This window comes from Podarcis muralis, chromosome 1 (genome assembly GCF_964188315.1).
Source record: "Podarcis muralis chromosome 1, rPodMur119.hap1.1, whole genome shotgun sequence".
Classification (NCBI taxonomy): Eukaryota; Metazoa; Chordata; class Lepidosauria; order Squamata; family Lacertidae; genus Podarcis; species Podarcis muralis.
Window position 1 is genome coordinate 126,556,367 of NC_135655.1, and position 27,883 is coordinate 126,584,249.

At 43.1% G+C, this 27,883-nt stretch overlaps 1 protein-coding gene across 2 annotated transcripts in view; it reads right to left on the reverse strand.

Annotated features, from left to right (window-relative positions):
• The window catches only part of ALS2 (alsin Rho guanine nucleotide exchange factor ALS2), a 48,635-nt gene that overhangs the window by 12,647 nt on the left and 8,105 nt on the right, over nt 1–27,883 (reverse strand). For both annotated transcript variants that reach the window (XM_028701526.2, XM_077918029.1), the window contains exons 5-22: nt 23,103–23,463; nt 21,232–21,400; nt 20,775–20,871; nt 19,326–19,403; nt 17,058–17,240; nt 15,753–15,924; nt 13,621–13,801; nt 12,302–12,367; nt 9,038–9,200; nt 8,553–8,684; nt 8,132–8,260; nt 6,884–6,954; nt 4,997–5,063; nt 3,624–3,826; nt 3,016–3,081; nt 1,767–1,865; nt 1,111–1,275; nt 359–470 (exon numbers count right to left, since the gene is read on the reverse strand). In XM_028701526.2, coding sequence (XP_028557359.2) covers nt 359–470; nt 1,111–1,275; nt 1,767–1,865; nt 3,016–3,081; nt 3,624–3,826; nt 4,997–5,063; nt 6,884–6,954; nt 8,132–8,260; nt 8,553–8,684; nt 9,038–9,200; nt 12,302–12,367; nt 13,621–13,801; nt 15,753–15,924; nt 17,058–17,240; nt 19,326–19,403; nt 20,775–20,871; nt 21,232–21,400; nt 23,103–23,463 — 2,514 coding nt within the window. The remainder of the gene's footprint in view (nt 1–358; nt 471–1,110; nt 1,276–1,766; nt 1,866–3,015; nt 3,082–3,623; nt 3,827–4,996; nt 5,064–6,883; nt 6,955–8,131; nt 8,261–8,552; nt 8,685–9,037; nt 9,201–12,301; nt 12,368–13,620; nt 13,802–15,752; nt 15,925–17,057; nt 17,241–19,325; nt 19,404–20,774; nt 20,872–21,231; nt 21,401–23,102; nt 23,464–27,883) is intronic.

The window sequence follows — 27,883 nt, forward strand, 5'->3', positions numbered from 1 at the left end:
AAAAAGGTGGAGGAAGGAAGAAGGCAATTTTAACCTATTCCTCTTTCCTTCTGCACCTCACAGCACTGTCCTCCTCAGTCCCCCAACCCTCCAGAGCAGATTTTCATTGGGGTATAGGGGGTTGCAGGAAGAGGAGGGGTAATTAGCAAAAATTGCCTCCTCTGCTCGTCTACCATTGGGAGCACCCCAAGAGAGGAACTGCTCACAGGTAGTCTGGATCCAATCTGGCATAAACGCTACTTTGAAAAAAGGGAGTGAATTTTTATTTTTATACATTGAGCACCAAAAAACAGAGTAAGGTTAGGGACTGCTGGGAATGCTCCTTCAACCGTAAGACACTGGTTTGCACAGTACTCACCATCATTTTATTGCTGCTAAAGGCTCCTTCATAATACAGTCCAAACTGTGTAACCACAACACCATTGCCCTGGCCAAGGTCATCTTGCCACATTCCCATATATTTTTCTCCCCTGAAGAGACAAGAAGGATTAAGGGCCAAAGCAATCTAAATTTTAAGAAATAAGGCTCACCATACCATTTCATGTTCTGCGACACTCTGACAACAACTAAACAACAGACATACTACCCTACCAGTTGAGAAGCCTTTTCAGCAATTAATAGGGTCACATCAGAGCTCTATAATGGGGTTGGGGGGAGGGCACAAACTAGTGTACATCTTAACTGCAGTTTATGTATCATTTTCGTATGTTTGCCATTATTATTTTTAATTGTATGTTATCACACTTTTCAGTATTTCCAAAGAGGACTTATATTAAGGTTTATGAAACATGAACGCTGAGCTAAAATAAAAAAGCAAGTTCAAAGGCAGGTGAGAGATAATTGAGATAATTTATTACGGTCAAAGACCAGCTCACATAACACAATAAAAACAGCGCTCATAAAGATAAAATATACAATCAGAGCAGATTGCAGCAATAGCTCATGAGTTAAAGCAATAGCTCATGAGTTAAACAAAGGCAGGTGATTGATTGCTGACATACAAGTTTTAGATTGCATTCCATGTCATCCTGTTAGTGATTTTATTCAAGTAAACTAGAGGGATAAGCAACTACTTAGCATAAGTTTTTAGAATGCTCAGAATCTATTTACCTTGTTATATCGTCAAATACTCCATATCCAGTCTTCTTATCCATCACCCACTGGCCAATGAACATACTGGGAGAGGTAGATGTCAGTTTCCCACTGCGCAGGAGACCATGACCATGACGCATGTTATCCTGAAAGCTCCCTTCATATACTTCTCCAGTGGCATAGCTGGAATAAAAGAGTGTTATCTCTCTCCCCCTCTGCACACAGAAAACGACATTTTTGGCAGGAATGTGAAAACAGGACAATTATTTCCAGTGATGAGTTTAAGGGGAGGGGGGGAATGGAGATGTGTCGTATTGTGGATTATGTAGTTCTGTGCAAAAAGAGCATGAATGGATATGGTATCACATCTGTGCACAGATTGTCGTGTGAAGCAATATGGGCACATGTGTATTTCACTGCATGGACACAAGGCAAAATGCAACTCCCCAGGAGGTGTTCACACAATGAAATGTGTTTGTGAGTGAAAACTGTCACACATGGTGATCTTAATAGGGGTTTCATGCTGTTCCTACCTGGAAAGGTTTTGCATAGAAAGAAATGGTTTGTGTGTGTCTTAAGTGGCCCTTTGAAGTGCATTGTGGGTTAAATGCTGCTCTCTTTTGGACCACACACGATGACCTTTAAAACAATCCACATGTTGTTTTGTATACTACCTGTAGATGCCTTGTCCACACATTTTGCCCTCCTTCCAATATCCAACATAGCGGTCACTCTTGTTCAGTATTTTGCTTGGTATTTTGTATTCACCGTGCCTGCCAATATGAAAACAACAACAGTCCTGAGCAACTAGAAAACAAGAAAACAAGAATATAATACAAAGAGCAGCAATCCCATACACATCTACTTGGCAGTAAGACCCACTGAACATTATAAGATTTACGGTACTTCTGAGTAAATACTAAAAATGTACTCTGTATCTGTGAATTATGTGTAAAGGAGTAATGGTTAATGAATTATATGATATGCAATTATAAAACACCCATATATCACTTTTCTATACATGTATATCTGAAGCAGTAGCTATAGAAATTTAAGCACACGTAATAGATTCAGCCAACAATTCCTAGCATGCAGTTCAAACTTTGACTGCTTTATTTTTGACACTGCATTGACTTCATGAGAGAACAAGTTTAGCTCTCCAGAATTTCATACAAATTTTGAATTGAAGGTAAAGTGATGAAAATCACTTGAGAAACAGCACTGGTATTTTAGAAGGCTAAATAGAAGTTTTAGGAAAGTGTCTTACAGACAAATCCCTAATACACTGTTTTAAAAAAGCACACTACTACATAATAGAATTCTTCAGTTTTAACACTGTGGCTGTCTCAGACCCAAATCCCCCCCGCCCAGCAGTGCACAGCTACAATCTTTCATGTTCAGGAGCTTCAGCTGCAACAGGTGCACAAGCACTGTATGGACATACTTTTATTTTAGCACCATCCAGATTTCTAACATGCACACAAATCTGGCAAGGTGTTTGAACAGAAAAAAGGACACGGGGGGGGGGGGGTGAAGGAGAGTGTTTAATTTTACATTGCAAGCTGCTTGTTACAGTGATTAAAAATGAAATCCTGAGTACCTGAGACTTACTCCCAGGTAAGCATGGGTTGCATCCAAGTTGCACTTTGTGCAGATCCATTGAAATTAATGGATATAAGTTAGTCATGCCCACTATATTTCAATGGTTCTACTACGAGTAAGATCAACACTGGATATAACCCAATATATGATGTGACAACTTAAGTTAGTTTCACAAAACTTCTAAAAACTATTTTGACAGCTAAATAAATCCATCAGCCAAAGGGAGGTTATCTAACACCTTGCTGGTGGTAAGGAAATTTTAAGTAATAAACAGACTTCTCTTTCTCCAACTCCAAATTTGGTTTAATTCTTTGTACTTACCCATCTTCCAGGCCACTTCTGAACATGCCAGAATACATTCTACCATCTGCCCATTTCAAAACTCCCCTGAAATATACAGAGTGCCATAATTAGACCAGTTCCTCATTTGAATTAGCATAACACGTTTTATGCAAGACTATTACATTGTTCAAAGGACTACTGCATTTTTTCTGGCTAGGTTTTAGCGCTCAGGGTTAAGTGGTCATAGAGTAGGCGGCTTTTCATTTATTGTACTCTGCTTTATTCAGATTTAAATACTTTTCACATGCCTTTTTTCACTCGTCACCTAGCTTTAAGCAAAAAGAAAGAAAGAGAAGAAGATGTAAAAGAAGAGAACAGGGGGAAACTTCAGGTGCTTGAAATGATTTATTGCGAGTCCAATATGTTAAAGAAAAAATCCTTCCTCGTGAGGCGTGTTTTTAGCAGCAATTTTCACCAAATGCAAGCGATGCTGTAACAACAGAAGTCAGCACATTTTCCATGCAATTAGTGAAAATCTCTCTCTTTTTTGGCCTGTTATTTATTGGTGCTTTTCTGCTTGGTTTTAAGTAAACAGGACAGCCTCTTAACTAGTGAACATGTACATAAGAACATTTGCACAGTTTCACCTGCCGTGTGGTTTCCCAGAAAGCCATCGACCATTGTAAGTGGCGTCCTTAAGCCGAGGATCTTTGTAAAAGGTGTATTTGGCACTCCGTGAGATAGGGGGCTCTTGCCTCTGAATGTTTCCGCTAACTCCATAAGGGGGCAAGTCAGTCGTCCCTTTCAAGGCCTGATCCACTGCTTGGCTTATCGCTCTCAGCCATTTAGTCTGAAAGAATTACAGTAAAAGTATTCAAGGTTTTGCCTACCCTTTGTGTTCCTCCTCTCTATTCATAACTACTTTTATGGGAATACTGAAGGAATCTCTTGGAGTTAGTCTGATAAGACTTGTTGGTGCCACAGAGTCAATAAATGATAAAAATCACGGAACTGCAAAAGTTCATCCGCTCCAGGAATCTTAACCTTTTCAGACTTGGGGCCCCATTTACCATCTGCCGGGAACAAAGGGTGAGTTTTTAATACACCACCATTTTATGGTCATCATTCTCTACGTCACTTAACAACAAACTAAACTTAATTTTAAAAATAATAATTAGCAATGAATGCACTGTCATGAACCATCTATAGGCCAACTATGGATCACAAGTCACTACTTGAAGACCAATGATCTAATCCAAGTCTCCTTCTAAACCAAGATGCTACATACTCAGCTACAGCAATGTGGACCATACTTGCATGTCTTCTATACCATGGTCGACGAGCAAACAATGTTAGTTTTGCTCCTCCCAGACAGGAAACAGACCACAACTCCTGTCTTAGTGTTACATCTGATCCACGGATGATTTAACTCCCAACAAACTATGATCAGTACAAGCCAAGAACAAACCTCGGCTTACAGATTGTGTTGCAAAATGAACCACCATCTCCGATTTGGATGCAACACTAAATTGTGGCTTGTTTCATCCACATACAACCAGCAAGGAGGTGAACAACCCAGATAGGCATGTTTGCGGTATACCATTAACTATGGTTTGCCGTGCTGTGCAAGCAGGGTCATTGTATGTTGATTTCCCTTAGGTTGCAGAGTGAAATAAGCAGAGAAAATAAGCTTACAAAGTACTCCATGTTCAAAGTAGCTAAGGCACTTAAGATGGCTCTAACAAGTAAGCCAAGCCCACATTCCTTGTGGGGAAGTAATGGAGGAAGACCACAACTCAGTGACCCAGCATCCGTTTTGCATGCACTAAGTATAATCTCTTGCATCTCCGAACAGGACTGGGAATGTCTGCTGACTGGAGCCCTAAGAAACGCTGCTGGTCAGTGTACACAATAGAGTTAAACGGACCAATGGTCTTCCTATGTTCCTGCCGTTAACCTACCCGGCAAGTGGTGCAAACAGGGGAGGAGAAGAGAGAATGCCGTCTCTGTGCCTGCCTACCTTTTCCTGTGGTGTTGATGAAACAAGAATGAACTGTTCTTCTGGTGTAGTGACTCTCAAACCATTCCTAGTATGAAGACCAAAGAAAAAAGAAAAAAAGGTTCATGTAAAAATAACATAAGGAAAGAAAAAAGAAAAATAATGGAACAGATAACTGTAGCTAGCAAGGCAAAAATTAATACCAAAGCAAAGGGGCAGAGACGCATTCTAATTTCTGTCCTTTTCCTTCTAGCCTCTGGCTTAAAGAAATGTTCCCCCTTTCCCTAAATTCATGAGAAATGGAGAATCTCCATCTGCAACAGTAAAGTGCCACGTAATCTAACACCTTCCATCCTATTTCAGTCTCTTATCACTAGTGATTATAACTGTACTCTGTACCAAAATAAAATGAAGAAGTTCCAAGTTATGCAAGTTAAGTAAAGTATTAATGCTTATCTGGCATCTTTTACTTTACCTATGCCAGATCCTCAAACCACTAGATTTATTCAGCCATCCTTTTGTTTCATAAGAAATTACCAAGCTGCCAAGCCTACACAGGAATACCTCCGCGAACGTCCGCCTTGTCTAGCGTCCATTCCAGTGAATGTCCACGGCAAACCTGGAAGTACCGGAACGGGTTATTTCCAGGTTTGCCGCTCGCGCATGCGCAGAAGCACAAACCGCTCCACACATGTGCGCAGACATGGCGCTTTGCCCTGCGTCCTTTTCGGCTAGCGGCCGGGGCTCCGGAACGGATCCCGGCTGCAAAACAAGGTACGACTGTACTCATATCCATATGGACTGGAAATGCTGCTTCAAGCTAAGAAAAAAGGTTGTAGGAAGCTGAATTCTGCACCAATATTGCATTGCATAAATATTCTTCCCTGTCTAAACACAAGAAATGCCACGGCATTCTTCCTTACAAAAGTGACACTGGAATACTTCTTAGGGGTTTAGTCTAGTTTTAAATGTATTGACTGTTCTATGTTTTTGTTTTTAATTATCTTATATGTAAAATGACTTGAGATGGTAATCTAGAAGGCAATTAATAAATAAAAAAATGATGATGATGATGATGATGATGATAATAATAATAATAATGCAGATTCGACTGCACTGGTTTGGATGATTTCATCATATCTGCATTTACAAGACTTAATGTCCAGCCAATACTGAATAACTTAATTTTTCATGTTTATACTTCTGCTCTCTAGGTCTTTGGGGGAGTGTCATGTGACAAAGACACATGAGAGCAGAAGCAGCAAAGCAGGCTGGGAAGTGCTGGGACTGCACAATCATTTGGGCCGACTAAAGTTATTCAGGCCTAACTGCTAACTGTTGAGTCACTCTGGCATGTGACTTCATAGCCAGTTTCTCTTTTGTGCTCTCTGTAAGATGTCAGTGAGTGTCTGTCTGCTTCAGTTGTGAGCAGTATGTAATCTCAGTCAAACTGTTTGGAACCATGTTGTTTATGAAGAAGTTTATTTTAACTCAGTAAAGCTTTTATTCTTTGAAACTCTGCATTATTAATTTACGCTGCGCGTCAAATGCATGCTTAAAATGAGCAACATGTACACCTGTGATAACTTTATCTCACTAACCACAAGCATGATAATCGCATTAATATGGGGATGGAGAACCTGTGGTCCTTCCAGCTGCTTCTGGATTATGATGAACATCATCCCTGGCCATTGGCTGGCTGAGACTGATGGGAGTTGGAGTCAAAAAGCAGCTGGACAGGCCACAAGGTTCCCCACCACTGCCTTTAAGGGATGCAAGTCGAGTATCACTTCAGAGACAAAGAGCACAAAAGGCCTGGAGTACCCAAGACGTTTCAAAAGAAAAACTCATTCATCGACAACAGCAACAAAATAATTTCTATTTGAGGGATGGCCTTGACATACTTACGTATTACCAGACTCTTCTGAAACAGGCTCTACCCACAATGTGGACAAGGAAAAAATATGATGAGTTGAAAACTGCAAAGAAAAGCAAAAGAGGAAAAGCATCAACCTTCCTATTAGGATTAGATTCACTCTTAGTGGGTGTTCCTTCTTCAGTGTTTCTTCCCCTTTGGAAACGGAATGACGTTAAGCCACACTGCTGAAATGCAACTGCTATATCTCTTAACGAGTTCTGAACCACCCCCAATTTGATAAGTTCAAATTGCACAGCTTGCAAAGCTGCAACCATATTTATGCCAAATAGCGGGCTCTATGAACCAGAACTCAGTGCATAGGATACCCTGTTCCTACTGTTTGTTTAAGGGGAAGCAAATGATTGTGCTGCTGTATGCTAGTGATGGAAGATATTTCCCAGTCTCGCCAGAAGACAGAGAGAAACTGTGCACAACTATTTTTTGTCTTTCAACATTTTTTTGCAAGTGAGAGGCAATGCTGTTCAAAGACCCAATACATAATGTTCCAAAACCTAATGCCTGCAGTATCAATGGCACTAATGAGGTGGTGGCTGGGCAGGTGGAATAGACCCAGTTCTGAACAACAACTACCAGACCTTTAGAAGACATCTGAAGGCCGCCCTGTTTAGGGAAGCTTTTAATGTTTGATGTATTACAGTATTTTAATATTTTTTTGGAAGCCACCCAGAGTGGCTGGGGAAGCCCAGCCAGATGGGCGGGGTATAAATAATAAATTATTATTATTATTACTACTACTACTACTACTATTATATTGTGTTTCGGAACCCCAATAAAGAGAGGTGGGGAGTGATCTACATTGCACGGAAGACAGAACAGGCTTAGTATCCAAGGCTCTTGTCACTCATATGAGACCCAGTCGCGGAGGAAGGGGCTTCGGTACCCAGGGCAGTGGGGGCGTGGCATGTCGCCTGTGGGGGTGTGGCACCCAGGGGCGTGGTACGTCGCCCGTGCGAGTGTCCCAAGGGGGAGGTGCCTGCCCGCGGCGATGTCACCCCCCCAGGCTGGCACCCAGGGTGACCTGCCCCCTTCCTCCGCCACTGACTAGACCTAGTGACAACCCATATGGATCTCAGGTCATCTTTGTGTGTGCTCTTCTGAAGAGCGTGGGGAGAGATCTGACTGCTACAGAACTCTGAAAATATCTTTTTACTGTGAGGTGCCCCATCCATTCAGGTATAACGGGAACAATTCAGCTCTAATCCCCAGTATGCCCTTACCTGAGCATGGACCAAGGCATCATTAAAGAGGATGAACCAGTTTACTGAGAATCTCCCAGCATGCTGCAGTGACAGCCCCCGATTGCTGCTCTCACAGATTAGTCGCCGTTCGGGTTTCCTCAAGGAATCCTAGAATTGAGGAGTGAGGCAGGCACACAAATTAGGTCGACTATGCATATTATCACCCCTGTGTCATTAACAGTAGTGCGCACTCGTCACAGATGGAGTCTGCATGCATCTCAGCCGTAACGGGAAATTAGGATTATTTGCTAAATACAATACTTTCTGAAATTGGAAGCACCGCAGCCGTGAAGAGAGGGGAAGGGAAGGGAAGGGAAGGGAACTACGGTGACATCACTGTGGGAAAAATGGAATCCTACAGTGGAAAGAGTTAGCAGAGACTACAGCAATGCCCACGTACTGTCATTTTGCCAGGAAAGGTCTTCCAGAAGCCCAGCGTGTATTCAGCTTCCTTCCTTTTCCTGCTAAGATGGACAGCAAGGGTTTCATAACAAGAACTGGCATCCTGAAGGCTCTGGTATTCTGGAGATGCCTACAGAGAAGGAACAAACAAAACAAGGCTAGCAATTGACACTTGCTTCCAGAGACCTATTGCAATATTTCATTACAGTAGTTGCAGTTTCTCAAAATGTTATATTTAAATCAACTGAAACAACTTCTCCTGTGATTGAACACTATGAATAATATTTAAGTAACTAAAAAGAACACTAATACAATGAAGAATAAACCGTTTAGTTATTATAACAAATGCAACTGCATTTGTACTTTTTTTTTGAACTGATTAAAAATATTACGCCACCTGGAATGATTATGTTAACAATGAGATCAAAAAAACAAACACAAAATGTCTCCTGTTTAGTGAAACTTTCTTATCCAACAACTTACCACTTCAAAACACGTAGCAAGCTTTAGTAAAGTTCTGGCGTAATTATGAAGTCGTCGGATTGGCAAGAAAAACAGAGTATTTAACACTTCTACCAATGGGAAAGCCTCCTCATTTGTCTCTGATAGATCCTGAAGTAATGCCTGGCTTTTAGTTAAGAAATCCCTGCAGTATAAAGACAGATGTGTGTTAATGTTTTGACAACGCTTTCAGTGCAACACTTACTATACTTATGACTGACTCTTCTTCTGTGGAACTCAGAACATATTTATATATGGTTTCCAGGTGTCCTTCCACCCAGGCAGCTTGCAAACTGGTTTAGATCTGCTTAGCTTCGGCTGCGGAACACCACCATGTGACTTTGAGCCCAGGTATACAGGCTTACCTACACTTTCACTGATACAGAGGTCAGACAGTATGAGTTAGACCAGGCTTCCTCAACCTTGGCCCTCCAGATGTTTTGAGACTACATTTCCCATCATTCCTAGCCACTGGTCCTGCTAGCTAGGGATCATGGGAGTTGTAGGCCAAAAACATCTGGAGGGCCGAAGTTGAGGAAGCCTGAGTTAGACCTACCCCAGGACTACTGCACTTAAATACTCAAGGCTAATGTTTTGCATTAATTTCAAGGAGTCCTTAGAGCATCAAGCTTCACTTGTATAAAATCCTACAGTTGCATTCACGCATAAAAGGTAAGCCAAGAAGCTTGGCTTAATAAACTATACTGTGCAAAAGCTGCATTGTTTGTGCAAGCACCTGAACATCCCTACTCTGCATAAACAAACTAGCAAGAAGATGACTTAAGTGCTAGGTTCCAACCCAAAACTGTGGTTTGTTTCTCTCTAAAACAGGCCATGATCCGTATGTAAACAGCAAACCATGACTTACGGCTGGGCTACGGATCACAGCCTGTTTAGGGAGCAGCAAACCACATACCTGAGCCCAAATGTAACACTAAGCTATCACTTTCCTGGCTTGTTTCCAGCTTGCACACAGTTCAGGCACAGTGTGGTTTATTACACCAAGCTTCTTGGTTTACAGCTGCTTGAGAACGCAGCCTGTGTATTTTGCTATCTCTTGTTAGAAGTGATACGGATTTACTGGGAATCAAATACATAAATTACTACTTAGTAACAAGACTAGTTTCTTTATTTAAACTAGAGGTATCTAACCTGTGGACCATATACCACCCCCGCAATACGTTCTGGGTGTCCCCTGCCCCACTCTGTGGCATGTCTTTGAAATTTATTTTTTAGATTTAAGCCATCCCTTCATCCAAAGATCACAGAGCGGTAACAGCAAAAGTCAATAAAATGTTATATCCATACATAAATATCATAGTGTCATCATAAGCAAAGCCTCTACCATGGACATATGAATAAGTATCAGTAACAATACCCAAAAGCCTAGGTCAAAAGCCATGATTGAGTTGGCATCTGAATACCATCAGAGACCATGCTCAACCAAATTCAGTGGGCAGAGAGTTCCAGAGCTGACTGCTGCTGACCACTAGCCAAGTTTATTTCCTGCATCACCGAAGGAAGTTGATACGCCCTTTGCCTATCAGCTGTATAGTGCCTCCAAAAATAGTGCCTTTCAAGTTTTCCAATGCAAATTTTAAGTGCTAAATTAAAGGTGGTGGAAAATCTAGTCAAATATTACACAAAACTGCATTGGTGAACGCAACCATTTACTGCTTTTGACTTCTTCTGTGTTGCTGTCTGCAATGAAACACTGAACTTGCAATGAATTTGCACAGCTACAAAATAAGTTAAGGTGGAAATTTGGAAAGGAAGGCTTGCAAGGCAGAGAAGAGCGACACATCAAAGCTTTGGGAACAAAGGAGTAGCTTAGTGAACTAAACAGCAGGGCCACTCTACATGATTAACGAGGTGCTGCCACAGAAGCATCAAACGCATCTACCTTGCCTAGTTCCGCGACTTCTCATTTTCGAACGAGCTTCAAGGGGGGGAAAGTGCTCTCTCTCTCTCTTTTTTAATCAGGAAGCTCTTTTTCTCAGCCACCAGACTAACCATCTGGATGGTTTGCATTTTTAAAGTGCTTTGAGAGCAACACTTGGAAGTCACAATACACAAGCATCAAGGAGTATCAGAACTATCGTAAGACCAAGTCTCGGCTAATGTCTCAAAGGAAACGCTGCTAAGTTGCCTGACAATGAGGAGTCCTGGTGAGCTGCTGCTTCCCTTTTATGATGAATTACTTAAAAGGCTGTACAAAGGAATAGTCACAGAAGACCATCTCATATCATTAGCCACTGACATTGGTATCTTGCTGCAAAGATCTCATTTCCTGAATCAGTCATTCTAAGCATATAACCGTTATCTGGAGAGACACAGTCCTACATCCTTTGATACCCATAATGGAAGAAATGACTAATGCTTCAATGGTTTTCAACACAGATAATAAGAATAGAGCTACCTAATAGATCCTGACCACCATATAAGGCCCTTATTACTCCACACAATACCTGACATTAGGATCCAAATGTTATATATGCTTATTACAGGCTGGCTGTTTGGGTCAGAATTTGGGATGAAACTTGGATTTCTACTAAATTTGTCTCATTTCACCTGTTAAGGGGCAGGATCCTTTCCTGTGAGCAAAGCACTGATAGCTCAGAATGACATCCTAAAAGGGTTTTCATTATTCTAAAGGGTAAGAAACTTTATTTCTGGGATTATTTCTGACAAAGGGAAGGAACAAACAGTAAGCAAGCAACTTTCATAATAATGAAAAAAACTAGGAAGCTGGGAAGGTGGGATGGGTATTATTATTACAATTTGTTTCCTGTCCTTCACCCTATGATTCCTGGGTGTGTTATAACAATTATAACATAACATTAACATTAAAACACAGTATTACACAATACTAAAAACAGTCTAAAACAACTTAAAATGGCAAAACTAAGGTGGGTCTTTAAAAATATACACCTCAAGAGCCAAAAGTCAGTCTGAACAGGTGCATTTTCAGGTACTGCAAGAGACACCAACCTCAGACACTAACAGACCACCCCTACCTACCTACCTCTCTTCCTTTCTCTCTCTCTCTCTCTCTCTCTTTCTGTAGAACCCCTGGCTAAGGATTGTACAAGATTCTATGCAGCTGCACTACTAACCATTATCTTAGCAGTCACAGTAAGCAGAGCTACCAGATTCACACATGGGTACATTGGTAATACACCAGGATTTGCAGACATTACCATAACATCAAATCACCAGACTCAACATCCAGAAGGACTAACTTACATTGCTGGTTTGGAGAGAAGCGTAAATCCTCCCATCACCAGAAAGTTTGTCAAGGAAGTGCAGTACCTAAATCAGAGACATTAATGAAGAAAAGTGAGAAAGCCTAGGCATTTCAAATGGAAATCAGCCTGATGAATTTACTGGATGAAGGACCTAAGGAGCGAGTGTGAACAACCTCTTTTTGATTAATGGAAAATTTACACCACCACCCTACACTCACATTGTGTTTGCAGCATGATCTTTCTCTGCAGAATAGTTGCTTCAATAACCATTAACACCTTGTCCACACTGCAGCTTCCTTCCACACTAGTGTTGCCACATACACCACAAAAAATGGGTGAAAATTCCTATTATAGGAAGACTCACAATGTGGGACTACAGGGGTAACACAAGAACACACAATGTGCCCCCTTTGAAATAATGGTGTTAGCTTATAGGATGCAGCCTTCCAAGAATGTTTTGCACAATGCCCATTTCAACAGGGCTTGCACAGTGAGCATCTGCCACAATGCATCAAAATGAACAGCAATTTCACACCACGAGTTCTGGTGGATTGCACCTTAAAGATTAAATGACTGGCAGCTTTAAGGTTCCACTATATCCACAATAGTACATCAATAATGCCTGGACATTTAAAATGCCCAATCGTTCCATTTCAGTGTCAGTGTCAGTAAAGGTACCCCTGCCCGTACGGGCCAGTCTTGACAGACTCTAGGGTTGTGCGCTCATCTCACTCTAGAGGCCGGGAGCCAGCGCTGTCCGCAGACACTTCCGGGTCACGTGGCCAGCGTGACAAGCTGCATCTGGCGAGCCAGCGCAGCACACGGAACGCCGTTTACCTTCCCACTGGTAAGCGGTCCCTATTTATCTATTTGCACCCGGGGGTGCTTTCGAACTGCTAGGTTGGCAGGCGCTGGGACCGAGCAGCGGGAGTGCACCCCGCCGCGGGGATTCGAACCGCCGACCATGCGATCGGCAAGTCCTAGGCGCTGAGGTTTTACCCACAGCGCCACCCGCGTCCCTATGACACCGCGTTCAGTGTCAACTCAGCCACAAATGTGGCTGTGTGACTTTTCTCTTGAAATTTTACATGAGGGAGAATTCAAGGAGGCTTGCAATCTGAAGTGATACAGTCCAGAACAAACACTTGCCAACTTTACTGAATGTGCAAAGTTCAGCCCTACAGTACAAGTCAATAATTCAGGTGATAGCAAGTGTGCTGTTTCAAGTCTTTCTTTCTTTGTTTCATCTTAGTTTTTCCTTGTAACGCGTTGTGCCTGAAACAATAAATCTCCAGAGAATAAAAATGAGATACTTGCTCAGTGTAACTTTCCAAAAAGAGGCTTGAATGCTTCAGGACAGCCAAGTTCTTTGCCTCTTTTGACCCTTGAATAAAGCTTGTCAAAGAGGCTCCATGCTGACCGATTAGGTAACACAGCTTGCTGAACATACTAGCCATTTCCTGCAACAGCTGCACTGTCGATGAAGCACCTAAATTATCTGCAGAGGAGATGGGCAAACAATATGCAGTGAGCTATTTGAGGCCGGGGTGTGCACTAAGGAGTGGAAACTTTTTTTAGTTCAACACATCATGAACAAGAATTAATCCAGGCTATCAATACATGCAGTCATTTTAAAGGAGATGCCAACAAATGTCATTAACAATTTTCCCACTCTCCTTGCAAAACAAAACCACACAACTTTCAAGGCTGCGATTCCTAACCCCCTTTACCTGAAATTAAGCCTTACTAAATTCAATAGGACTTGCTTCTGAGCAGACATGGTTAGGACTGTGCTGTTGTCAATTAGGATTAGAATTACAGGCAGCGACAATTTTGTGCACGACCAGCTGACGCATGACCGTCGATGCATGGGTACTTTTGGACCTGGAAGAGGTCAGACCTGGGTGTAACGGGGCGTAGAAGGCTTGTGCATGCTCTGCCAATGCGAATGGGGAACAGAATCCCTGCACAAAATGGCCACCACCAGTATTGATAACCATTGCGCTACTTACACAAGCTCAACATCAAGCAGCCACAACCTTGTGTCCAGTCTTCCCTCTAAGTTTGCCAAATGTTGGTCTGACATTAGGCAAGTTTTTCCCACTATGGAATCATGGGTTTATGAATGTGTACTCTTAAAGAAGAGAGATCTATTACAGTTCTGAGTAATGCATCCGGTGTACTATGTCCACATTGTTCCATTTCTTCTCTCAATGTTATTACAGGATATTTCTGATATAGGATCCATTTTGCTGAAGATGCCAAAATGGACATTGTATTCTCCATATATTCAAAGTTATCTGACCATAAAAGGACTACTTACTTGTGGAAATTAACCCGCCCCCCATTACACAAGCATTTACGCAGCTTAATGTTCAAACTACACCCACCAAATATGTGACTTGATTTTTTTTTTAAGAAGCCAACAAACGATTGCCTTTGTAAATGTGGATCAGACCAGATCAAAGACATTGTGCATTGTATCATGTTTTAAATCTTGCGCAAGCTTGCTAGGGCAGGTGTGCTCAGCTGGTGGATGAGTGAATGACCATTATTCAACTTGCCTAGGAATAGATTCCTCTATTCATTTCTGAATTTTCTAGAAGGCCAATTGGATGATGTCAAAATTAGATGCAGACAAGCCTGGCCTGAGGCAAGGGTAGGTGGGCGGCAACTGCAACATGATGGAAGGCAGTCAAAAGATAGGATTGCTGCTTTATAGATACAGTGGTATCTCTAGATGCGAACGGGATCCGTTCGGGAGCACTGTTCGCATCTAGAAGCAAACGTACCCGTGTCCGCGGGTCACGTTTTGGCGCTTCTGCGCAACTGCAACATCATGGAAGGCAGTCAAAAGATAGGACTGCTGCTTTATAGATACAGTGGTACCTCTAGATGCGAACGGGATCCATTCGGGAGCCCTGTTCGCATCTAGAAGCAAACGTAACCCATGTCCGCGGGTCACGTTTTGGCGCTTCTGCGCATGATGTCATTTTGAGTGTCTGCGCATGCACAAGCGACGAAACCCGGAAGTAACACGCTCTGTTACTTCCGGGTTGCCGCGGAGCACAACTCGAACGCGTTCATCCCGAAGCACATTCAACCTGAGGTATGACTGTACAGTCAGGGCTGCCGGCTGAGGCTCACCTGGAAGGGGGCTTGTGGTGTATTAAGTATCAAAAGAGCAGTGCTGTGCCTTGAGAAACAGCAGGAGATTCATTTTAGCACAAAGACAGCTTGCAGTGCTTTCCTTATCTGAACCTCTCAGCAAAACATCATGCATATGGGCAGAGAGGGGAGAGATATCTGATTACAGAGGTTTGGGTGCATAATGAAGCAGAAGACAAGATCATGGCAGGTACTGCCTTCCAGGAACATACAAACATCAAGAGGCTGTGTTTCTAAAGAAGTCACAATCAGAAAAGGGATGCTGTGCATAGACTGCTTACCTAATCCCAAGAGGGGTCTGAGAACTTGAGATTTTATAGCACTCAGTTTGGAATAGAACTGTCTCTCCATCGAAGCCAACTCATGCAGACTTGCAATGTAGCCCATAATGTTTTTGTCCACTAAAGCCAAACAGTTATTCCCACCAGCCATCACACTGCTAATGTACCCTAGCTGGAGGGAAGACAGACTGTATTAAAAATCCCCTAGGTAAGGGGTTTACAAATAACCATGACTTAATATCGAAATCAAGCTCTTCTGTGTTACACACTTTACACAATGGAACACTCACAAAATGCTGATAGGTTTCATTATTTAACGCTGTACTGTTTTTAACACTTGATTGGGAGCAGCCCAGAGTGGCTGGGGAGACTCAGCCAGATGGGTGGGGTATTAATAAATTATTATTATTATTATTATTAACATGGGCTATGTATACATTCTGCAGTCTAATCGGAAACCTTGTTGTATAGCCAGAAATCAAGATATAAAAATAAATATAACAGTCAAATGACTTATTAGATTGGCCCAATACATATGCCACAATCTTGGACTGATAAAATATGCTTTATCAGTCCAAGAACAAGCTGATGTCTCTGCCTAAACACTCTTCCCCCACCCCTGCAACACATACTCAGTTTGGGCACCGATATCCTGACTCGTTATACCACAGTTTCCTGTGATATCCAGTGTGATCACACCAGCTCCTTCAAATTGCTGCCCTCCTTTTCTTATTGCCCTGCAGCCTCCTAGAACAACTTTATGAAGTCTCCTCTCTTACTGTACTATAACATAGGCTGTAACTAAGCCTAAAACTTGACTAGTGATGGACAACACCTGTTCCTCAGCATCATGTTATCCCAGCTAATTTCAAAGTTTGCCATGTCATGGTCTCACTGACAAGACCAGGAGTTCAGCAAAAGTCCAGAGACTTCATCACCTTTCTTTTTTTATTTTAAACCCCCCATACCTATTAAAAGGAACAGGAAGGCTAGTAGCAGCACCCCAGGTACAAGGAACTATGGGAAATGCAATTTCCATCATTTGTTGTGCCTGCAGCAGGGTTGAGGGGCTAACAAGAGCCCCTTCTCAAGGCCTTCCTGCTGCTGTAAGGTTGGTTTGAGCAGGAGAGAGAAGGGAGCAGCAGGAGCAGAGAGGACTTTTGCAGGAGAATTTGAATTTTTTTGGGGAAAGGGGCTTGGGCTCACTGGGGAGATGAACTCCGGCTTACACTTTTCCAAACCCTACCAATTAAGATGCCACTGCTAGGCCCTAAAGTTTTCTAGGACACAGAACTTAATTCATACCTTACTACAGTTTAGCAACAGTGTTGAATTTTTAAAGCAGCTATCTTCAGGTAAAACATCACTCTCTTTCTTTTCTTCTCGACCACTATAGTATAACGAAGGTTGAAACTCTTCTCCATCTACTAGGAATAATGAATAATCTGGACCGGCTGCTATGTTCCAGATGCCTTTGTCATCGCACACCTAGAAGCAAGTAAAAAAAAAAAAAGACATAATAATAAAAAAGGGAAATCCTTGTTGACAATCGAAAATGGGCTTCTAAGGGGCTTTCATCAAAGGTCTTTAGTGTTTTACATGCGGAAATTTGACACCTGCTTAAAGCAGCAGTGACAGGTTTCAATCAATTAAGATGCTCTTGGCTGTGCAAGAATTTGGGAAGAATTTAAAATGTAACCCTGTACAGTTTCAATAGATGGGATTTTAGCAGCCTGTATGATTTCAGTTTTCAGGCTTATTTTGCCTATATCCAGCCTTCCAACATTTTCAGTGGTCATGGTGAGTGCACCACCGTAGTCTGATAAGCATGATGATGGAATTCCAGCCTTCTTCCCAACTTTGGGAGCTCCAAAGGTGTCTGGAGATCATCACCTCAGTTGCACAGACCTTTTGAGGCTCTCAGAAGCTCAGAGCAACTATGGGGATGATCCCTAGTTTTGGGTAGGAGGAAATCTGGGGGTTATTTGGCTGCTGTGGAGGTATAGGGTCAAAAACACAAAAGCTTCTCCTTTCTGGCTCCGGAATTAGAAAGAGTGGTAAAGACTTGTTTGGCTGCCGCGTTTCTCAGACACTCAAATACCTGGCAAATGCTGAACCCAAACAAACCCCAGCCTTTCTTTTTTAGAGCTCAAGAGGGCTGGGGCTTATTTTTAGTCCTGTGCTTCAAGTCCCAGCTTCTTTATGAAACCAAAGCTGCAGCAGGAGGGCAAGGATCATCCCCACATTTGCCTTGCAGATGATACCCAGCTCTACCTCTCTTTTAAATCAGAACCAGTGAAGGCGGTGAAGGTCCTGTGTGAGTGCCTGGAGGCGGTTGGAGGATGGACGGCGGCTAACAGATTGAGGTTTGAGGTTGAATCCTGAGAAGACAGAAGTACTGTTTTGGGGGGACAGGGGGTGGGCGGGGGTGGGGGACTCCCTGGTCCTGAACGGGGTAACTGTGCCCCTGAAGGACCAGGTGTGCAACCTGGGAGTCATTTTGGACTCACAGCTGTCCATGGAGGCGCAGGTTAATTCTGTGTCCAGGGCAGCTGTCTACCAGCTCCATCTGGTATGCAGGCTGAGACCCTACCTGCCCACAGACTGTCTTGCCAGAGTGGTGCATGCTCTAGTTATCTCCCGCTTGGACTACTGCAATACGCTCTACATGGGGCTACCTTTGAAGGTGACCCGGAAAGTGCAATTAATCCAGAATGTGGCAGCTAGACTAGTGACTGGGAGTGGCCGCCGGGACCACATAACACCGGTCCTGAGAGATCTGCATTGGCTCCCAGTACGTTTCCGAGCACAATTCAAAGTGTTGGTGCTGACCTTTAAAGCCCTAAACGGCCTCAGTCCTGTATACCTGCAGGAGCGTCTCCACCTCCATTGTTCAGCCCGGACACTGAGATCCAGCACCAAGGGCCTTCTGGCAGTTCCCTCATTGCGAGAAGTGAGGTTACAGGGAACCAGACAGAGGGCCTTCTCGGTAGTGGTGCCCGCCCTGTGGAACGCCCTCCCTTCAGTTGTGAAGGAAATAAGCAGCTATCTTCTTTTTAAAAGACATTTGAAGGCAGCCCTGTTTAGGGAAGTTTTAATATTTAATGCTGTATCGTTTTTAACACTTGATTGGAAGCCGCCCAGAGTGGCTGGGGAAACTCAGCCAGATGGGCAGGGTATTATTATTATTATTATTATTATTACACTTCCAAGGCCCTCTGAACTGCAATGCAACTGCAGGGTCATTTCAAACTCACTATAGCTGCAAGCTGGCAGAAGCGGTAGGGAAGATTCTGCACCTTCTTTTGCTCAGCTTGATGCTTGAAGTTGGGGGTCGTTCCCAATTTGCACTGTTTGGGAGCAGGGAAAACCTCAATCCCTATCACAGGGTCCTAGAGCCTACAATTTTTTCTGTCCACAAAGATGAGCCAACACCCCTACCAATATAAACAATGCAAAGAGGAAAAACTGCTAGTTAAGATTGAAGTCCACATAAATAACCACCATTGCTCTAGGAGGAAGCTATGTCACAAATAGTACTGATTTTTGTTTTTTTAAAGACACATATAGTACCTTTGCAAGGCGAGGGACTGTGGTTGGAGAACTTAAGTGACTAAGCTGCCCAAAGGTATTGCTGCCCCATGAATATACCTGTGTAGAAAGATCAAGGGGAAGGGGTGGTGGCAAAGGATAGTCATTTTCAAATAATTAAGATTACAGTATGTTAGGAGACTACAGTATTATATGAATGAACAGAAGTCATCCAGATATTATTTCCTACCTTTTGCAGAAGCAAATCTCCTTTTAGGAGCAGGATGGTAAATGCATGAAGCTGTACAGTTCAGCACCCTATAGATCAGAGGCCAGTTCATTTTAATTACCTATTGCCCACAGGAGCCATGGGCAGAATACCCTTCTCTCACCACCCAGTACTGTAGCCTCAACCAGTGCTTCAGTGGCAGGACTGAGTTCTGGAGCCCCCATTTTTGGAAGAAGAAGAAGAAGAAGAAGGAGGAGGAGGAGGAGGAGGAGGAGGAGGAGGAGGAGGAGGAGGAGGAGGAACACTAAAACTGTCTGGCTTGGTTCAGATGCAATAGGAAACTATTAGCTTCTCATTAATAAACATGTGCAAACCTCAGCAAGTTGTGGACTCATGTTTCCACTTTTGATTTTGACTCAAAGCTTCCACTTTTGATTTTGATTTTAAAGCAAACCACGGTCACACCAGGGCTGAGGAACCTGAACCTTCCAGATGCTGTTGAACTCTCAACTTCCAGGCCAGCATGGCTAACGGACAGGGATTGGGGACGCTGCAGCATCTGGTGGGTCACAAGTTTCCCATCCCTGGTTTAAACCTCTAGTTAGCGGGAGCAAAGTAGGATCAGATTCCTTAGTCTCTCCCACCAGATATATTGCAAATGTTTGACTTTCTGTCTCCATCTCTTCCCACCCTGCCCTTCATTATTATAGGTGTTGGGGGAAATTCTTGTGCACGTCCAGCCTCTCCTTATTATACATTTTCTCCCTTTCCTTCTCTTCCTCCCCCTCCTTTAAACTACTGCCACTCTATTTCCTGGCATTTCTGCCACTATTCCTCATCTGCCTGTCATTTCCAAGTTCCTTGCTGCTGCCCATTCATACAGGGGAAGAATTATACCAGCGCTGATCCCAAAAAACATTGAGGCATGAGGACAAGCCAGAACAAATGTCATCTGGTAGTTCATATCCTACACACAATTCACTAGCTAGTTACCTCTGCTTTTGAAGAGGTGTACACCAATCTTTTTCTACATTTCAGGAGAAGTATTGAAACAGACGTGCATGCTTTTTTAAAAAGTTTAAGCTCAGATGCACACATTCATACAAAATATATACACCTATGTAAAAAGGCCCTGAAGTCCATTATGCGTGCTGCTCAAGTTTCCTTTTCCGAAAAGTGAAATGAGAGTTTGACCCAGGAAAAACAAGCAGATCCCACTATAACCCCTTGGAAAAGAAGCAAACAGTATTTCACCCTCATACCTGTGATTTGGCAGTGAGTGCCAAGGAATGGTGGCCACCAGCAGACAAATGAATTACTTCCTTCCCATCAAGACTTTTTACACAAAGTGGTTGGAGCCTATGAACCCACAAAACAGAATCAGGACCCACAAGGTAAGCACATATGAAATCTACACACAGCAAATGATATATTCCATAGGCTTAATAAGGAGAAATATTTCAATGCATCTAAGGTATCAGTAGCAATACAGAGGAAAATATCAAGCAAATCTTGATCCCAAGTTGTTATGTTGTTAGAGGTTTGTCATCTAATGATTGCAGAGGGTTGGACTAGATGGCCCCATGGGGGTCCCTTCCAACTCTATGATTCTATGATATAATGAAGCATTCAACAGAACATAAACAAACAGCTATAGAAGATCAACCCCAAATATCGCTGCTTATTGGCATGGAACAGATTTCCTCAGTGAAAGCTTACCTTGGCAGAGTATCACCATGTCCTAGCTGCCCTTCTTTTCCTTTACCCCAGCTCCACACCTCTGTTCGCAGAGATGGGAGAAGGGCGTCAGCTTCACCACTGTAGGTTGGTGTGAGGGCCACAGTCCTCATCTTGGCTCGTCCAACTTTCCTCAAGAGCCTTGGAGAAACTTTTAACACGGGAAACAAAAATAAATCCTTAAGTGTACAGACACCAAAATAAAATATTTCAGTCAAACAAAGAAGGCTGATTCACAAAGTCATTTGGGAACATGAGGATGTTATGAAGATGTTGACTAAGCAATATGCAACAAGTATGGCTTGGTCAAACAGTGCCGTTTCATTTTAAACTGAAAAGGCAATATGTCACCTTGCAGCACCTTCACGTTGTCACCCTGTCAATCCAGGTCAACAAACCCAAAATAAACTCCAAGATTAACACAGACACATACACTTAAGGGCAACTCACACCTGTAGTTCAGAGCACACTGGGTAGTTAATTTGAATGAGATCTGTCATTTTGTTCTCAGAGAATGGAATGTGATTGGGAGGACAGAAGGTGCACCACACTTCCTAAGTGCCACATAAGGAGGAAGAAGCTGCAGCTTAACAACAATCTAGTCTTCTACAAATTTCAGGGAAGATGACGGCTGGTCATTTTCCATGGTAGTTAGCTCTGTGTCTGAAAAAGAATTCTAACCTAGATAATACCTTAAGGCAGGGTTTCTCAAACTTGGGTCTCCAGCTGTTTTTGGACTACAATTCTCATCATCCCTGACCACTGGATGATGGGAGTTCTAGTCCAACAGCAGCTGGAGCCAAGTATGGGAAACCTTGCCTTAAGGTTATCCTAGGTTTGAAATGCCACTCCTTGTTTGCGGAAAAAGAATTCAGAGACAAGAGTCAGGGCAGTAGTGTATTATTAGACCTCTTGTTTACCTACTACATGCTTAAGACTAAAGGGAAACATTAAGGAACGTTGCAAACACAGGGGACTGCATCAATACTTTTACAGCAACCTCTGCTTTACATAAAAACTTGCTTTAGGTAGGAAAGGGATAATGTTAAGTAGCTTTCTTCCTTCCTCTTTCATTTCCGGCACAAGATGGATTACCAAATTGATTGTCAACCTGCCTTAGCAATTCATAAAGCAAGGCAATGCACTTGGGTAAGTATTTTAAAGCACTCTGTAAATTAAAAGTGCTGCATAAATGAATAATCGTGTGAAGAATACAGGAGGGCAGTTCCTGGCCCCCTGCCCTTAGACTGCACCTGTCCCAAGAGTTCCTTAAGTTAGGGAAACTCCTCTTTAGGGGTGCAAGTGAAAAGACTCTTACTGTTAAGACAACTGCTGATCTAAAAAATGCATGCACTGCTGTTATTAGTGCACCACATTTTTGAGATCAACAGTTCTCTTAACAGTGACAGTATTTGCACTTGCAGCCCCTAAAGAGGAGCTTTTGTGATTTTTCTACAGCTATATGAAAGATGTGCAGGTTGCAACAATTGCTGTTTTGTGTGTGTTTATGTATCTTTGGGAGCTCAATGTGGTGATTAGACCTATTTCAGGGGATGGATGAGTTGTTTATATGATTTTATTGCCTTGCATTGCACTTTGCTTTTAATTATTTTGGCTTTTACATACTGCACTGTGTATTTTACTATATTTGTGAACAGCTTTGAGGTGCTTGTGTAAAATGTTTAACAAGCTTAATAAACAAGAACAAAGTAACACTATGCATTTTTAAAAAATTGATGGACAATCAATGTAAGGAAAAATATGTGTGCCCTGTCACACACAGAAATTACACATCAAGAAAGAACCCAAATCCCCAAGATGCATAACGCTGGAACCACCTGTGAGCATCTCACCTTGGGAGAGCAAACCAGGTAAGGAAAGCCTTCGACATACTCCTTCGGATTCCTCTTCTCGAATATCCACCAAGCTGGAACTCTTCTTTCCCTGCATTGACTCCTGCCTGACCTGCTCCTCTCGGCTGTCCTTCACCCCATCCAGGCTTGGAGAGCCAGCACTAGGTGGGGATACTGTGTCACCTGGAACTGTGCCATAGAAGTTCATTACCTTCTTCAGGGACAAGGCCCCAGCTTCACACGTAGCAGCAACTCTTACGCCAACTGCTGATGCACAAGAAACTACCAGGCTGTTAAGGGCAGATGTGCCTGGACCTGGTGGACTGGGTAGGCAAGCGGTGAGGTCCTCTTCTTGAGAGTGCTGGAAATACAGTAACAGAAACCCCACAAAATCTAATTAGAACAAGCAAACCCAGAGTAAGGAAGCTTTAAAATAAGATCACAACCTCTACTCTTCTGCTTGATTACCATCCAAACCTGCTTTGCATGACAAGGTAAACCAAACTATGGCTTACAGGGACTGTGCAAACATGAGGGCTCTTGGGAAGTAGTTTGTTTCGCTCCTCCCTGGTTCTTTTTGGTCCCGAAAGGAGCTAAGACAAGGTTTTGGCCAAAAGGCTACAGCTCATAGTGAGGAGGGACTTAGGTTCAGTGTGGGAGCAAGTAGAACCAGGAAGAGCAAAATGAAAGCAAGTTCCTTTCTAAGAGCTTGCATGTTCACGCAGTTCCAGTAAGCCATTGTTTGGCTGACTGTGCAATGCAAACCAGGCCAAAATCATATTGAGCATGTGTACTTTTCATAATTTTATTCAAGCCTGAATCGAGGATTGGTTATTTGACTTACATTGTTTATAACATTACATATTTGGTTGGAGTAAAGGTCTGTTCGCTGGAGATATGGTCACCCCCAACATTTATTTTTTTGACCTCAGTTTAAGACAGCTTTTCCTTCAGGCCTATGGAAGCGGTCAGTTGAAAGAATCTGTTTCTCTGCTGCTGAATTACTGCTTTAGGGTGTCTAATGGTTTTATTTTATATTTTTAATGAAATGTGCACCACACTGAAAGCCTTGTGGCTGAAGGGCAGGTTATAAATATAATAAATGCAATTATATTAGAAAGCCAGCTACTGCAGTCACTAGCTTATTTAAGACATTAATAACAACAGTAATGAAGTGAGTTAGCCAAGGATCAATACTTCAAGGGTTGTACAAGATTCAGACCCAGGTTAGAAGAAAATATGGCACAAGTTTAATTAGGAAAAAACAACAACTGTGAAATTATGTCTCTGAATTAGTTTCAGAGCAATTGTGAAGCATTCTTCCACACTCTCCAAAGAGTAGCATTACTTTTGTATGCAGTTCTTGACTCACTGCAGGGCTCCTATTTCTTAGTACTCACATGCTATGCTTGTTTACCTCATTTGTTTTGGACAGAGTGTGTGTTAATATGATGTGTTAGGAATCGAAGGATGCTGTATCTTATGTTTCAAGGGAGATTAGGTTAAAAAACAACTAGGTTTCCTAACAACTGGGTTAGGAAATATATCTTCCAAGGATATTCTAGGTAAAGTGGGTTATTTCCTCATAACTAATCTGAGACAGGGGGAAAGGCTATCTAATGCTCATTTTCATGAGATTGCACTCCCTGATAGCTTTCCATTTAAGAGAGTCTTGGGCTGCTTTTAGGAATGCAGTTTTAGCACTTTCTCTAGAACGGGGCTGCCGAAAGATCTTTTGCTGCCTGAGGCAGAGCAGTAAACATCCCCTCTCCCTAAGTCAAGGTGTGCAGCATCCAAGATCAAGTAAGCTATTCTGGCACCCAAGGCAAAAAGTCTCAGAAGCACTCCTCTACCCCTCTGGCATTAAAAATACAATGATGCATTAACTAAGATTTGGCTGTCCCTTCCATTGCTCTATCAATCAGCTGCCTGAGGCAGTCACTTCATTATGGCTAATGGTAGGGTCAGCCCATTTCCAGGAGTATATATTACACATAGAAGGTAACCATGGCTGGACTATGACTGGGCTTAGCTAGGGATTTTGAGAGGTTTTTCAAGGCTTGGCACTCAGGCCAAGCCTGACATAGACACATGTACATCGTATCCTGAAAGATTTTTCTTTTTTCTAATAGAGAAATGTTTTAGATGTGTTTTCAAGGTTTTTAGATACAGCTGGTGTGTGGAACCTTTGGCCCTCCAGATGTTGCTGAACTCCAACTCCCATCAGCCCCAGAAAACCTGAACCATGGCCAGGGAATGATGGGAGTTGTAGTCCAGCAACATCTGGAGGGCCAAAGGCTCCATACATCTAGGTTACAGGATAAAAATCACAAACAATTTCTGGTGGTTGATTCAAGTGATTATAAAAGTACAAAACAACAACCTCTCAACAATTTCTTAAGTACACGTGTGCAATTCCAACCCCCCACCCCACCCAGAATAAAGTGCTAAGGAACACTGAGGTCTCAATTCTCAGCTGGATGCCAAAGCTGAAAAACAAGAACTGCTGGGGACTGAACTTCAGTGCCCTTTATGTATAGTCAACTGCACATGTGCAGCCCTGACCTGAAAAAGCTCTCAACTGCACACAGAACAGCAGTTCAAGACTGTGTAGTATGAACTGAAAAAGGGGTAAATGCCTTGGTCACAAAGCAGGGCTGTTCTGACCATAGTCACAGGAAAAGTCAGCATAATTTTATTTGTTACAGCCAAACGGGAAATATTTAGACACAGACTGCTTGGACAGTGATCTTTTCATTACAGAAAAATCAAGATTGGCACGCCACCTAACACTGCAGCACAAAAGTATCCAGAATACAAAAAAACTACAGTGGTGCCTCGCAAGATGAAATTAATTCGTTCCGCAAGTTTTTTCTTCTTGCGAGTTTTTCGTCTTGCGAAGCACGGTTTCCCATAGGAATGCATTGAAAATCAATCAATGCGTTCCTATGGAAACCGCCTTCAGACCAGGTCCGGGGACAGTCTGTCCCCCGACCTCTTCTGAAGGCTGGGGGGGGGGGGGGACAAGGGCTTTTCTTCCCACCGCCAGCCTTCAGAAGGCTGTTCTGAAGGCTGGCGGTGGGAAGAAAAGCCCTTCTCCCCACCTATCGCCCCGCAAGCTCCGGGGACAGGAGGGCTTTGCTGCCGACCGCCAGCATTTTAAAAGCCCCCGGGACAGCGGAGACTTCTCCGCTGTCCTGGGGCGATTTTAAAATGCTGGCGGGCGGCAGCAAAGCCTCCGCTGTCCCAGGGCGATTTTAAAATGCTGGTGGGCGGCAGCGAAGGCTTCGCTGCCACCCGCCAGCATTTTAAGATCGCCCGGGACAGCGGAGAAGTCTCCGCTCTCCCTCTCCGCTGTCCCGGGGGCTTTTAAAATGCTGGCGGTCGGCAGCATTTTAAAATGCTGGCGGTCCCGGGAAGGCAGGCGGGGGGGAGCAAAGACTCTTCTGAAGCAAAGGGGGGAGAAAAGACCTCTTCTGAAGGGCGGCGGTGGGCGAAAGTCTTTGCTCCCGACGGCCAGCATTTTAAAAGCGGTCCAGGATAGCGGGAAAGCGCAGCGCAATTCCCTGCTATCCCGGACCGCTTTTAAAATGCTGGCGGTGGGGAGCAAAGCCTTTCAGCCCCCGCCGGCCTTCCTGGGTGTCTTCTGAAGGCCGGAGGGGGGCGAAAGGCTTTGCTCCCCACCGCCAGCATTTAAAAGAGGTCCCCGGAGATTTCCCTATGGGCTTTCTTCTTGCGAAGCAAGCCCATAGGGAAATTCGTCTTGCAGAACGACTCAAAAACGGAAAACTCTTTCGTCTTGCGAGTTTTTCATTTTGCGAGGCGTTCGTCTTGCGAGGCACCACTGTAGTTTTGAGCATTACTACTGAACTCCTGGGTTTTTGTTCATTATCAAGAAAGGAAACAATCAGATCATCTTAACCTCCCATGATACTGAGTAGCAACCAAATGACACAGGCCAATTTAGATGAGGAATCGATTCTGCTTCTCCCACTTTTGGCACTAAATGAACTCCTGGTGATTCCACCACCCTTACGAGAGTGGAAGAGGACTTTCTGTGGAAGCTGCTAAATGGGGGAATTGCCTCCCGACAGAGGTGCAGCTTCATTGTACTGCTTACGCAGTAGACTGAAGATGTTACTCTTTATTGTGAGACTAACCTCCTTTGTTAAATGTATGCAATTATTTCCATTTGGAATGGTTTTACTTGTTTTATCATAGTAAAGGTTGCATCTGTTTTTATAATTGTATATGAAATTGTCGTAACCTGCACTGGGACCTTATGGTAAAGAAGTAAGAACTCTTGTAAACAAATACTTCTTAATGCTTACAGAACAGGCAATTACTTCCCATTAGTAGGAATCCGTAAAGATTATAAAATGTCCTGTAAAGATTATATAGTGGTACCTCCGGTTATGAACTTAATTCGTTCCGGAGGTCCGTTCTTAACATGAAACCATTCTTAACCTAAGGTGTGCTTTCACTAATGGGCCTTCCGCTGTGCACGACTTCCGCTCGCATCCCAGGGCAAAGTTCGCTTCCAGGAGACCTACTTCCGGGTTAGCGGAGATCATTACTCAAAGCATTTGCAAGGAGGACGGTACGTAACCAGAAGTATTACTGAAAAATGCTGAATAAATGTGCAGTGTATATAGATCTTCTTCGATACTGCGCAGTTTCTTTAATAAACAGACATGAGGGAAGTGTCTACAACAAATGCTTCTTTGGTATAAGCTATCCACAGAACAGAAGTTTCCCGACACTGAAAACAATGCTAATGT